Below are 14268 nucleotides of genomic sequence, written 5' to 3'. Positions count from 1 at the left end.
TGAATTTATACAATGTGTATAGTAAAGAAGTACCTTGTTTACGTGCAGGATAAGTTTATTGTTAACTATTGTTGGAGGTGATAGTAATTGATGAGTCTCTAAAGTCCATTTTACATTTAAGGATCCCCAGGTACAACCTTTCTCAATAAAATATAATCGCCTATAAACGAAATACAAATTGAAAAGAAAAGTTAACGATCTATAAGTAAAAAAATTAACTTTCATATACATACTGCAATGAAACAAGAGCTATATGTTTTCCATCGTTTGATAAGATAGTATGTGCCCAATATGTGTCTGTTTCAATACCTGGATTCTTATTAATTACACTTAGAAGATGCATTCCTTTTGCCTTATGCATCGAAAATATTTCAACTCCCTAATAAAAGGTGAAAGAAAAAGGGTTGAATTTATTTTAATCGAATTTCTATTCATAAATAATATTTTAATAAATTTATACGTTACCTTGTAAGGATTGATATAGCGTGGTAAACGTATACGAGATATGAACTTATGACCTATTTCTTGTGCCCTGAAATGCATAGTTCAAATGTAAATTCAACTTATGTACAATACTTTACTAATACTACCTTTTTATAATATCCGCTATTACTTTTGAATAAGCTTTTAAAGAGGAACTTTCAGTATTAAAAAATATCGACGTTTTCTTCCCCAAAGTTTTGAAGAAATATTTCAATTCTTCTTGATGAATACCTGCAAATGTAATTATGCAGTTAAAGTTCTTATAAATTAATAAGATAAAATGCTTTCTACTCACTGCTAATAAAGGCAGTTACTAAGCTGCAGGTTTCTAGTTCAATTTCTGTAGCAAACGAAGTACGAATTGAAAGATTCAAGGGAGGAACATCTTTATTTTGAATACACGGTTCCTTCATCTAAAATAAAAAGTGGTACCTATTGTTTACCTTAATATCAAGCAATTAATATTTCTTCAGTTGTATTTAACATACCTTAACTATACGAGGCTCAATGTTAAAATTAAAGACTGATATTTGTGTGGTGTCAGGGGTAGCATAACCCAATTGACATGCCACTTCGTAACTTAATTTTTCTGCTATTTCGTCTCCACATAAAATCAACTGAAAGATTCGACGTATATAATACTTAGCATAAAAAAATTGCTTCCTTCAGAACATTTTCAATTCATACTTACTGTATTAGATTCATAAAAATTGTCTCCTGGTGATCTAAAGTTGTAGCCGCATTGATTTCCTAAGACTGTAGTGGAACGAATCAAAACATGAAATTGTTGCATAGTTTGAGCCACGTAAGATCGTGATAGATCAAACAGAATTTCTTTAGTGTTAATTGCGATAAAGTTTCTTTCATAATATGGAAGTCTAAAATCCAAAGAAAGATATATATATAAAATTAGCAGAATATAAGTATGTTATATATTGTTTGTTATGTTAAATATTTTCGTACCGAAATTCAGCGTGTTTTTCAGACCCTCCCTTCTCAGAATATTCAAAAATAAATCGAACAATATTCTTATAATCTGCTATATCACTAATGTTATAAATGTTAGGTCTTTCTGTATCAGCCAACAATATTAAGCGTATTAAGATTGGAGAAATATACATATGTTCTATCACATTATTCCTTTTAACAGTTGTCTTCTGCAATTTATGTGTTATTATAAATTGTAATTATGTTAATATATTAATGATGAGAAGTATATATATTTACATTATTAGCTTTATTGGAAGGCAAGATATGAATGGTGGAAACATCCTTTCTTAGTTTTGCTGCAATAGAATACTTAGTTTCTGGTTTTTTTGGAATTAGATCGATCAGAGAAAGAAGAAAGCCCTCTTGTAAATTCAGATCAAATTCTCTAACTATGACACAAATATTCCTACGAAATACATTTGATTATATGCATACAATTGATACAGTATTAGCAAGAATTACGTACTTGTAAACGTTGTAATTTAGTTTCCTTTGTTTCAAACATGTAAATTCTATACAGTGCTTCAATTTATGATTGCCTGCATATTTAATGATACTCTTTTGCAAATTTGAATACAAAATCACTGGGAACGTAGTATTACGAATTTGATTATCCACCTGAAATAGTCAATTCAATAATATAACTAAATAATATTAATTGAAGATAATATTATGACAGTATATGCCTGTATCCTATGAATATAGCCTTGTAAATAAGTGAGTGACATAGACTTCCTGCAATGCAACCAAATTCCTGGAGAATAAGTCCTTCTTAATTTTCCGAAGAACGGTTTGGTCATGTGCATTTTTACAAGATCAACCTGAAAGTTTAGTATTTATACTTGAAGTGTTACATTTAAATTGATAGTTTGTAGAATGTACTTACATCAATGAAATTTTCTAGCTGTGCTTTTTTACAAGAATTTACATATTTGCTCTCTATCCAAGCACTCAGTTCTAAAGATAAACTCTTCCATCTCTTGTCAAAATAAAGTTCCCAATGAGCTGCAGAATCTGTTATGTTAGCATACACTAGTTCTTTTAGATTCTCATTAGATTTTGTTATCTATAATCATGTTAAATTCATTATCTAATAAGAAATATTTTTTCTGTCACTTTAATTAATTAATATTTATATACTCACAATACTGATTCCAATACCAGCAAAGGAAAGAAATACCTCCTTTTTACTAGGTTCAGGATCGACTATACTCTTCGCTTTTAAAAAAACTGTTTCCTGTTGAGTGAATAACAAAATTCTTTGATTTCCTTCCATGTAACTGACCCAATAAACTACCGTTTTATTTTCCTGTGCATTTTTCAACATTGGTGATTTTATATCATTGTCGCAATCATTGTTTTCATTATTAAAACTTCCAGATTTGCTTTCCAACCAAGTTAATTTATTGTTTTGAGATTTAATTGAAGAAGTAGAGGATACTCTGCTGTTAGAGTTGTCAACGATTACAAGTGGTACAATTTCTTGTCCATATCCATCCTAAAAATGAAAGAATCATCACATATTGTATTACATTTTGTAACAAGATAAAAATTATATTTTACCCTTTCAAATCTTGCATTGTATCCAGTTCTTTTATTATTGTACACATTCCAAATAAGTTCTCTGGACTTGGTGGGATCGTCCCATGTATATAATAGACTTTGGAATGGATTTATCAGGACTACTTGACCCAAATTACACTGACTAATTTTTAAAAATAAATCATCACAAAAGTTGTCTATCCTTAAAGGTATATCACCCGCCATGTATTTTTGGAATGTAACATGATATGGAGAATTAATACCACCTTTGATTTCTACGCTAACTGCTGACTATACATAAACGAGCATATCATTTATAGTAATTGAAATCTTTCTATATATATGATTTTGTATGTAATTATGTATTCAAATACTCACTCCGTTATCCATTCTTAATACAGTTTTTCCCACATGTGTAATACCGAAGTGTTGCGATACCAATTGACTGTTTCTCCACTTTATTCTCATCTTCATTGATTCCGTAACCGGCCAAAATGGTAGACTTTGTCCAGAAAGAAGATCATTCCACAAATCTGCTTGATCATTTTCCTCCATAAATCTAATGGTTCTTTTCATCTTGTTAGTAATATAGAAACATGGAAGAAACGTGATAATCTTCGTGAAGTTAGGAGAAAGACGAGAACTTTCAATCTCTGTTAGAATTCTGTACTTTCTTCCTCTTTCTATATCTTTGCACACAATCAAAGACATGGAAGTAATTCCTTCCAATCCAAAAGGCAAAGACCATTCAGACTGATGAGCTCTCAATCTGACTGTAGTCTTTCTATTATTCTTCTGAGAGAACACCATCAGTTCTTCTTCTGGTATTTCGTTAATTATATGGGAGTAGCATTCCTGGGAGTATTAAATTATTACATGTAAAGTATGTATATATTATAGTTGCGCTTTGAAACAAATTAATTACCTGAATGTATAAAGGTAGTCCGGATTTATTTATCATCCAATATTGAGATTGAATAACAATATGCCAACTTGTAATTTTACACAATTCTATACATAATAAAAATGGTTTTGCCGATTCTAGCTCGCTATCAGCGTTCATAACAACAAATTTCTTCCCCAAGTTCGTGTTCAGTTTCGTCGTTCCAGTCCAATATGCACCCAAATAATTTTGAATCTTTGATGGCAAAAAAAATTACAAACAACTTAGACCAATTGAACGCTTTGTTATATTAATATACGATATATATTAGTATATAATACGATATTTACATAATATACATACCTTAAAAGTAAATTGGACATCAATATTACAACTCAACGAGTGCATGTTTATTCTTTCCCCTGGTTCAATTTTTACTTCGTAATTAATAGCAGGTATATAAACATCTATAACGAATGGTAGTTGATTGTTGAAAATAAATGGAGGATAAATGTTTATCAAATAATTCGGTACGTGACAACTTGATCTTGCGATTACTGGAATTTCATTACAAGAAACTTTGACGTAAAATACAGAATTACTTTCATCGTCCTTCATTTTGCAACATATATCCTTAATCACGTTTATTGTTGCACTTAGCTCTTTCCAGTAAATTCCCTCCTCGCTTACCTGATATTTTCTGAAACAAGATTTATTTTGTAATGTCAAGTAACGCCCTTACTGCATTTATTTTCTACTTACTCTAAATAAGCAGGCAGTATATATATAGGAAAATGATAGGCTATGTATAAAGGAATGCTATAAGTGGAATCAGGTTCGATGATTGTCATCCTGATATTGTCATCAAAAGGATTTGTAGGTTTACCGATACATGTGAGTCCCAATTTATCCAACAATGACTTCTTGTAATAAAGACCCAATGCGTACGAAGTTTCATTGCGAAACTAAAATGAAAATACTCCTAAAATAAAATCATAATGAAACAAGTAAAAAATTATATACTTTACCAATAAAGGTGATCGTACAGTAATTGTACGATATAAGTAATTATTAATAGTAGCTTCTATGATCAAGTGATAGCGCACATCGTGTCTGATAGGTCGGAGTGGAATTAAGTTACACCCCTGCCTTTTAGGACAGTATACCAGTACATCCTCAAATCCTACGATTGTGATAAAAAAAGATAAAGATACTTCATTGATAATATATTTGCATTTAAGAATACCTTTAAAAATGACTCGTAAAACTTCTCCAGTAATTGTTTTGTATATACTGATTGAGGAATCTTTCTCAAATATTTCCTGCATTGGCATTGAATGATTCTGTAAATTTGTGTCGGGATCAGCAAAATCCATTTCATTGTCAACTAATTGCGGACTTGCAAGTCCAGAATGAGGCTCCGCTTCTGGACTGCTAGGAATACTTGCGGATGGACTAATATCATGGTAATCTTGACTGGCAATAATTCGAGTTGCGTTTTCGTTATTCTATGATGAAAGAAGCAGTCGTAAAAATCATCTTTTTTAAAAATAATGTATTAATTGAGATAAATGTACTGACTTCGTCTGGAACAAGAAGCTCTATTCGGCTCTCATGACCAATATCGTTTTGAAGATTTAATTTCTTCATACTAGTAGGTACAATCGGTATTCCACTAGTGGCTTGTTTAAATGCGTTCATGATAATATCTACCACGATAATTAAATTTGGCGTAATTACTACATTGAGCTTTTCTTCCGTTGATACGATAATGTATACCGCTGTATCGTTTGATTTTATTGATTCGCGGCCGAGCGGTCCAACTGGTGATTGAAAACCTATTATAATAACAAATTTATGATGATTAATTGTAATAATTGTTGTAATGAATCCTTACAAGAATCCACATTGCACTCCGGTGTCAATTCTAATCCTTCATCTTCGTTTGTGCTGGTATCATCACTATCACTGTCCTCATCCCCACTACTGTTACTATTGAACAAATAATTAGAAGTTCTAGTTAACTTTTTCTGTCCTTCTTCGTCATCTGTATCAGAGTCTTCTTCATATGTCGAATACATTTCTGTCTCTATAATGAAAACATATTTAATAATGTATTTATTAATCTTAATTATGTAAATAAAGAATTTAGTCTTAAGTACCACTTGATTTTGCTACATTTAAATGGTCTGGAGTTATAAAAACCATATCTGTAACATCCTGATCGATATTTCTAAAACTCTTTTTCTTGACTTTTGATGCATCCTGTTTTATATGCTGGTATGAATCGGTTGAATTTGAATTTATCATGAATGCTTCACCATGACGCATCTACACACACAGCAAAAAATATAAAACATAAAAATTTATTACACTCATGTGTTACAAAAGTTACCTTTATTGTAAATTCCCATGGTTTGTAATTCATATCATCTTCTGAACACAAATCAATCAGAGGTTCCCAATTTTTGTAATCCATATTATAACAGAATGCATGAATTTTTACATTCGATTCTAGATTAAAATCATTGAACCAATCATTAATAGAAATTGTAATTGTACTCTCCATTTTTATAACAGAAAATCGTTCCATTGCATATTCTATCTCTAGTAGTAAACACAATATTAATGGTTTCACATTAAAAGTTACCACTCGATCGTTACATTCATAGATTAGATGTGAATCATCTGTAAAATACAATCTATAAGAATTATTTTAATCCTACAGAAATTCGTTTGTACAATAAAACTTACCATCATGCAATTTTTTATATGGCACGTTCGAAATTTTCTTTGGTGTCCACAAATTAGTGTGCATGTTAAAATCTTGATTTGTGAATCTGTCTTCTAGTTTCACATTGATACTATCTATAAAGCTTGTAGCTTCATTCAATATCTAAATGTGTATATACAATTTTATAGTTACTAAACTTTATGAAAATAAAAAATATTATAATCTATATTATAATACTTGCATTGATAAATGTATGTATAATTTCTGCGGAGACGTGAACATCAATTTTATTCACTGTGACAATATAATTGACATTGAATTCAGGTGCTTCTTCTTTTCTACAAATTTCAATATCACAGGGACATAATAACCAGAAGGGAATATGGTGCGAGTAATTCCCTTGTTTCTTTGATTTGGCACGTACGTCAGTTAACGTATAAACGATCGATGATGAGCAGCTATGTCTACTACTCTCGATCGACATTTCTGCTTGTAATAAAATCATATGTGCATTGTTTGCTTTCAAATCTCCGAAAAGCAAAATCTCAGGCTTGTGTATCCTTACAGATACTGTAGCATCTAAATTATATAAAATATTAATGTTTAAATAATTGTAAATAAATTATTTGCTCTTTCACTTTATAATTATTATATAAATTGAAAAATACTAATAAAAACATTCAACTCTAATAAATACGTGTAAATACCTGGTTCTTCTGTAAAATATTGAGCGTATTTTAATTTATTTCTTTCTGTAGTAGTAACATCTCTGTTCTTGATTTGATACAAATATGTATTGCGAGTATTATTAAATTAGTTATCTACTTATATATAAAGTAACTTATATATAATAACATAAAGAAAATGTTCAATTACTTACTGTAGTAGAACTATTATTTTCGTATCCATGATTAACAATTCCTTCATCAACTTGATCACCCGGGAAAGAATCCATAATATACCGAGTCAGGTGCATCACGAATGGCACCGATAAGTTTATTCTTACTTCCTGAATAAGTACATCGTAACATTTTTCTCCAGCTGGCGTACGAGTATACATAACATCAACAATAGGAGACATTGATATGGATATACAAGATTCAGGTTGCATTCCTATTTGTCTTGCTGGTGATTGAATTATCCTTCAATCCAAAGTGAAGATGTTATTTGACTACGTTAAAAATATACCAAATAGAAAGAGTATAAATATACGAACTTTCTGATAGTCTGAGAATCTTTTCGAGTGTCTTGCAAAAGATAACTTTGAAGAGATAATTTCATCTTCAAACTTCTATCACTGTAAAACGCATATGTATTAATTATTTCTCCGAACATTAGTCTACATAAGCCGTGATTCAAATCACGGACGGGTGAACTTAATACCTGAAATAAATTGAAAATAGGTATAAATCGTATGTGGTAGAATAGACAAATTAAAATAAAATTAAATGATAAATTACCTCCTCTGAATCTAAAAACAAATTTAACTGCAACCCTTCTAGGCTTAATTTGGTATTAATTTCACATACAGAATTTTCATTATGTGTGAGAAAATCTTCCAATTTCTTTACCATTGCTTCTTCATTACTAATTTTTTTTAATTGGCTCGTCATTGCAGATTGCATTTCGTTATAGTATGTATCTTTAAATAAAATAATTTTGGATACATTGTCTTTCCACACTAGTATACTAGACTTTAAATCTCTTTGGCTCAAATTAATATATGCAAAATCCATAGAACCTTGTATATTAAATAACCCATATGTTTGAAATTCCATTGCACTGCGATATTCTGTTTTTCTTTTAATATCAAAACGAATATGTACCGGTTCGACAATTGGTTCCTATGAATTCATCATTTGATTATATCACTTTACTTAAATATTATTTAGTTCTTAAAGAACTACTTTTTCAAACATTAAATCTTACTTGGATTTCTAGATCACGACTGAGTGTCATAATTGCCCTGGACACAGTCATATTATTTAATTTTACTAGAATATTGTCAATTATTAATTGGTTTGAGTCACTGCTGGGTATTTTAACACTTTGAGTAGAGTGATCACTCTTTTTGAAGAAATTTTCAACTGATAATGCACCTGTATTTAATACCAACAGACTTGGAACTTCTTTACGCTGTGGCAACAAAAATATGGGACCTTGAATATCAATAAATATATGCAATTTCGTTGCACTTTTTTTGAATTCTCCAATCCCATCCATGAGTTTCTCAACTAAGTATTTCTTAAATTGCAAGAAATACGTTGAAGTAAATGGCGCTAAAAAATACTGTGAGAATGAACAAAACTTTATCATTACTGTTATAATATAATAATGGTATATAAATATGAAATGTATACCTTCAAATCATATAGAATTTTGCAAATAAGTACACAATTCATTCTTCCAATGGAAAGCTTAAATGTTCCATCCGACATTACATCATCTTGCTTTGTATCGATATCCGAACATGTGTATAATCTTGGCATATGCCTCACATATTTTAAATCAAAAACCTTATCCTCTTCTGTGGTTAAAATCTTATAAAGAAATATTTAAAATTAAGAATACGCAAAATTATATGTAATAATATGTCTCATAAATTTGATGTTTACTTTGGAATAAAGTGTATCCTCGCTCAAATCTTCAATCGATAGATGTCTAAGATGTACACGCAATACCATTCTTTCATTAGCATTGTAAATGCAATCGTTTTCCAGTCCCAAGACCTGTATTTGTATTAAATCTAAATCCTTATCGCAAAATCTTACCACTAGAGCGCTTAGTCGAGCAGAATAATTCAATTTGATAGCACCTAAAAAAGATAAAATATTAAGATTATAGACAATGAATTTATAATAATTTTATTATTCTTTACCAGGTGGGATAGGTGGATCGTCTTCTTTCGTTTTCCAATGTGCAATTTTGTAGCATATGCTCTCCGCGAAGTCAAGAAGATTATTGTTTTCAAAAATGCTAAAAAATATCTTTTATTCAGATTTTTTCTTATTAAATATTTAATAATAAAGATATTAACACATACTTAGCCAAATTATACCAGTATTCTTGTATTTTCAATACTGCAGGTCTGTGGAGATTTATATTGATGTTCAATATATTTACGACAAGAGATCGTTCAATACTTTTGAAGTGGGATTTGAAATCAGGACAGTTCGATTTGACCTATAAAATATATTAATAGGAAAATATGAAGTAAACAAAAAGGACTTAATTTCATCGCACAAATTACAGTACCTTACGATACGATATAATAAAAACTTCGTGCGGCTCTTCAGTAGATATTAATTCTAAGTATGATCCAGTTACTCCAGCATTTGTTTTATCTACTAAAAGAATAGATCCTACACCAAATTGTACAGCAGGTCCATATTCCATTATCGCGGTTTCGCAATACAACCCATGCAATCTTAAATTCAAGTAAGGTTCTTCTCTTCCATAATGAATTATTCCCAAATGAACTGACAGCTAAACATTTGAAAATATCATTGAATATATTACAAAATTGATATTTTAAAAGATAAATAAAGTCTAGTGAGAAAGATCAATATATATAGAACCTCTCCAATAGCAAATCTCAACAAGAAATTGATGTGATTATATGGAGATACGTTGTCATCAAATCCAGACAGACTTATCGTCTTTGATAGTAATTCCAAGTCTTCTTCACTGACCTCAGAAGACACAACACTTCTGTGATATGAAAAAAAGAAATTTTATATATAGTTTGTTTGTAATAAAATAATTGCATTTTATCAAAATATTGAGGAATACATTTTGTACATTAGTATTTAATCTTACTTCGTTACCTATCGAGTTTTTGAACATGATTCGTCAAAAGTTCCTTAGACACATGCGTGATTTTATTTTGTATCATTTCAATCGATGACAGACATACGCTACGTTGCACATTTTTAAGGTCTTTCATGGATATGAAAATTTTGTTCAAGTTTTCTTTATAAGCATATTGTTTCATATTGCCCCTGTACTTCTCTACATTCTGTTGATACGCCAATAGTAATAAATTCAAGAAATGAGCAATCAGTCGTATTTTATTTTCTGATAAATTAAATTTTATACTCGAAATGGACACATTGATTTTAATCCTAAAAAAATAATAAGTTATAATTACAATAAATCTGATCTAATACGCGCAAAAAGATTAGGAGGTACCTTGGTAACTGATGGTATTCTGGTTTTATACTACATGAAATAGTTGTAGTTGCTTGTATCTTTGGTAAAAAATGATACTCAGAATCCTTCTTTTTTCTAGCTGACCTCCAATCATCTCCTATAATAAAATAAAGAGTATTTGGGATAAATGTATTAAGATTTGAAAAAATGAATTTAAAAAAAAATTAGTACCTGAATGACAAAATAATACTTGTGCTCCAGAAAATTCAATATGTATTCTGTCGTAAAGTAATTCTTCCAATTCCATGAGTGTCGCATCTTCAAGTTGCAAGTTTGTAGACTGTAGTTCATTAGACAAACTCATATTACCAAAATCCATGACAAGAATATGTCCACCTCTAAAATTCCTTTGTGTTACTTCCAGACCCAAACAAGCTCAACCGTTTGAGTCCCAAGCAGCGCGATCATGCTGTTTAGATTTTGTGTCAAAAAGTCCCAGTACATTTGAACGCTATGGACGACTGACGGTATTTTGTATTTTATTGAACAAAACTTGTAAATTAATAGTACGCATATATAATGATATAGATGTATTTCATAAAGTAATAAATATAACGAGCACTATTACCGTTGGTTCTCCTCGCAAGCGTTATCGCGCTATTCAGGATTTTTCGACCCTGTTTTTTCCAATGACCATTGGGACTCAAACGGTTAAGAATTTATTAATGTTTCGCATTGTACGCACTTTTGTATCGATCCTTGTTCAGGAAATATGATGTATGGTCCTTTAATGTCTACTTTGAAATTAATCCGAAGTGTTTGAGAAAGAATATTATCTACCAAAACCAGATAATTTCTTTTTATATATTCGTACAATTTATACGCCCACAAAATTGTCGTTTGCATATCCGAATTATTAAGTTTGAAAAATTGAATAATTTCTACCATGGCATGCTAAAATTTAATAAGGTATCATTTTTTTATGATGCTGATAAATTAATATTGGATGGATGAATTAACATTCCTGAATACATTTATCTCATAAAAATATTATTACATGATAATAAGTCACTTCTATAGCTTCCAGCTTTATAGAAATGTCGAAAGTTGGATCCACGTTTTCCCCGTTCTTTTCAAAATCTACTGCCAAGAAGTTAGTTGATACATTCCCTATAAAAATGAGTAATGATAAAATTAGTGGTAAATTCTAATTCCTAATAAAGTAAATTCTGATACCTGTCAAAACATTGTCGACCGTGATTAATGGCACTAGGTCACCTTCTGCAGAAACGCCTTCGATTACAAAACTCTCGGCTCGGGCAGACACTTTGAAAGCAGACAGCAGAGGACGTATTTCAACACTCGTTAAGAGCTGAGTTACAGTTACAACAAGAATTTCTCTATTATAGCTTAAAAGACTCAAACAGCAGTTTGCTAAAGTAAAATTGAATTTATAATCTGAAACAGAATATAAAAAGTTGTCTTTATCATATATGTATTTATTTTGATTGTGAATTTGAGACAAATTCTATTGTACCTATTGGTTGGGGTAGTTTTTCCAGTTTTATCTTCCTTCCTGAATCATTAGTAATATGATGCAATGATGCTTTAATTTGTTGTCCTTGTGTATCATTATTTTGTACTTCTTTAATCAATGTTGTGTTTTCTACTACATTTTGTAATGAAATACTGGTATTCATACTTTGATGTTTCTCTTCAATCGTTTTATTTTTCAATTCCTGTTTAGCATGCTCTCTAGCTATTACCATATTTAAAATAGTCAGACGATCTTCATATTTTTGTAAATCCAGTTTTAGTTCTGTATCATTTGGTCGCAACAAGTTCTGCAAGCATGCTTCTTTATACTTCCTGTAGTTTTTCCTGTGCTCACTGACCCTTGACCATGTATAGGGTCTTACATTGTAATCTAAAATGGAATTGTAAGCATACTTCCACCAAGCTGTTGGATTTTCCTTTACATTATCGTTTGGACGATATTTTATATATGGTCTGAAATAACATAACGATGAATAAACTCAACAAAAAAATGGCAATCAATATACGTACTTATTGATTATTGCACGTGACAACGAATTATAAAGATGACAAAAAGTAATATATTGCACTTTGGAAACTTGCATTGCCACATCATGAAGGACAATATCAACCAACATACGAGATGTTTGTGTCTCATTACCTTTATGTATAATTACTTTTATCTTTGCAGTGAATGGTTTTAGTACTACAACATAACATTGTTAGTTTCCTTACTTATATTTAAACACAAAGTTACGTTTACAAATAAAACTGTAAACTTACAAAATTGGAACTCTTTGTTCTTCATGCCAAAGGTTTGTAAAGCTCTGTGCATTGTACTTTTCCATGCTAGAAGACTGAACATATTCCAATCACATTGTGTGCTCGTAAGAGCAGATTCTGTATCATGATCCATATATATGCTTAAGGATTCTGCCCTTATTAATTGGTAAATTGTACTCAAATTACTAGCACAAACACCAGGTTTCCACTTACTACAATTTGACATGAATACATATAGATACTGAGGAAATAATGACAGGAAATTAAATATTTACCTATTTGTAGTCATAACTGATATACTTTGAATACAGACACCACAAGCACATAGAGATCCATTTAGCTTTTCTTCATATCTAATATGTACATTATTTATACTAATTTGGAAATTTTTTGTCACAGATGCCAGCAAATTATCAAATAATTCTAAAATTAATTGTAAAAGAAATTAGTGCACACACTTTATCATACATATATGAATTACCTGTTTTGAATGCTTCATCTTCCTTTAAATCTTCTAATATTTTCTTTTTTTCTGCCCTTATCAACTTCTTTTGTACTTCTGCATCATATGGACCATAGGTAGCAGGCACAGCCACTATATAAATATCCTTTAAGCAGAGTTAACATATTGTATGTGAATGCTTTTTGATATTAACTAAAACATACCACAAATAAAGAAGAATTTGTTACTAATTTGTTTACCTCGATACAAAGAATAATTGGCTGAGAAAATAATCCAGACCATGGTATCTTTAAAACAATCCTTCCTATTAGACCAATTTCCACTTTAATAGGCAGACCAAATTGATACTATAAACCAAAAGATATTAATTACCTTCATATATTTTATTATTTTATAAGAGAAAAATTTGCTTACCAGAGCTTCAGGTTTTAATTTAAGATCGGTAAGGCAAGTATCGCCAGAAAAGATACCAACGTTGAACTGCTCGGTATCTAAATCCTCGATATACTTCCCCAAAAGCCGATTCAAGAACGCCGCTATGGCACCTTCGAACATTGTTCCGCATTTAACTAAGTCTATTATATTGTTTGCTTATTTGCATTTGGTGCTACACGGTTTTATATCATGGATTCATCTCATAACCTTAAGAAATTCGCAAAATAAATTCCGTCATGCGCGAAACTTGAGAATTTTATTGATCCC

General features: G+C 30.5%; 1 protein-coding gene across 3 annotated transcripts in view; it reads right to left on the bottom strand.

Moving 5' to 3' along the window:
• Positions 1-14268, bottom strand: part of LOC126918074 (intermembrane lipid transfer protein VPS13A-like) — a 14539-nt gene extending 271 nt beyond the window's left edge. The window contains exons 1-50 of one of the 3 annotated variants that reach the window (XM_050725676.1): positions 13981-14266; positions 13806-13913; positions 13585-13711; positions 13379-13526; positions 13104-13315; positions 12852-13026; positions 12322-12794; positions 12021-12242; positions 11842-11954; positions 11530-11738; positions 11016-11182; positions 10824-10941; positions 10460-10756; positions 10211-10343; positions 9888-10118; positions 9676-9815; positions 9511-9608; positions 9248-9447; positions 8993-9172; positions 8562-8921; positions 8093-8476; positions 7849-8015; positions 7513-7774; positions 7340-7406; positions 6874-7211; positions 6653-6794; positions 6294-6586; positions 6061-6229; positions 5796-5987; positions 5480-5736; positions 5145-5406; positions 4927-5081; positions 4661-4863; positions 4262-4598; positions 3941-4153; positions 3394-3870; positions 3037-3306; positions 2618-2971; positions 2360-2539; positions 2160-2294; positions 1940-2091; positions 1711-1879; positions 1447-1640; positions 1175-1361; positions 972-1100; positions 779-896; positions 591-714; positions 466-532; positions 234-379; positions 34-160 (exon numbers count right to left, since the gene is read on the bottom strand). In XM_050725676.1, coding sequence (XP_050581633.1) covers positions 34-160; positions 234-379; positions 466-532; positions 591-714; positions 779-896; positions 972-1100; positions 1175-1361; positions 1447-1640; positions 1711-1879; positions 1940-2091; positions 2160-2294; positions 2360-2539; positions 2618-2971; positions 3037-3306; positions 3394-3870; positions 3941-4153; positions 4262-4598; positions 4661-4863; positions 4927-5081; positions 5145-5406; positions 5480-5736; positions 5796-5987; positions 6061-6229; positions 6294-6586; positions 6653-6794; positions 6874-7211; positions 7340-7406; positions 7513-7774; positions 7849-8015; positions 8093-8476; positions 8562-8921; positions 8993-9172; positions 9248-9447; positions 9511-9608; positions 9676-9815; positions 9888-10118; positions 10211-10343; positions 10460-10756; positions 10824-10941; positions 11016-11182; positions 11530-11738; positions 11842-11954; positions 12021-12242; positions 12322-12794; positions 12852-13026; positions 13104-13315; positions 13379-13526; positions 13585-13711; positions 13806-13913; positions 13981-14121 — 10122 coding nt within the window. In that variant the 5' untranslated portion in view covers positions 14122-14266. Of the gene's footprint in view, positions 1-33; positions 161-233; positions 380-465; positions 533-590; positions 715-778; positions 916-971; positions 1101-1174; positions 1362-1446; positions 1641-1710; positions 1880-1939; positions 2092-2159; positions 2295-2359; positions 2540-2617; positions 2972-3036; positions 3307-3393; positions 3871-3940; positions 4154-4261; positions 4599-4660; positions 4864-4926; positions 5082-5144; positions 5407-5479; positions 5737-5795; positions 5988-6060; positions 6230-6293; positions 6587-6652; positions 6795-6873; positions 7212-7339; positions 7407-7512; positions 7775-7848; positions 8016-8092; positions 8477-8561; positions 8922-8992; positions 9173-9247; positions 9448-9510; positions 9609-9675; positions 9816-9887; positions 10119-10210; positions 10344-10459; positions 10757-10823; positions 10942-11015; positions 11183-11529; positions 11739-11841; positions 11955-12020; positions 12243-12321; positions 12795-12851; positions 13027-13103; positions 13316-13378; positions 13527-13584; positions 13712-13805; positions 13914-13980 lie in introns of those variants that run through there. The other 2 variants (XM_050725677.1, XR_007711204.1) reach the window with 2 other exon arrangements.

This window comes from Bombus affinis, chromosome 6, assembly GCF_024516045.1.
Source record: "Bombus affinis isolate iyBomAffi1 chromosome 6, iyBomAffi1.2, whole genome shotgun sequence".
NCBI classification, from domain to species: domain Eukaryota; kingdom Metazoa; phylum Arthropoda; class Insecta; order Hymenoptera; family Apidae; genus Bombus; species Bombus affinis.
Note: the sequence above shows the minus strand (reverse complement) of the source record. Positions and strands in the feature narration are given on the sequence as shown.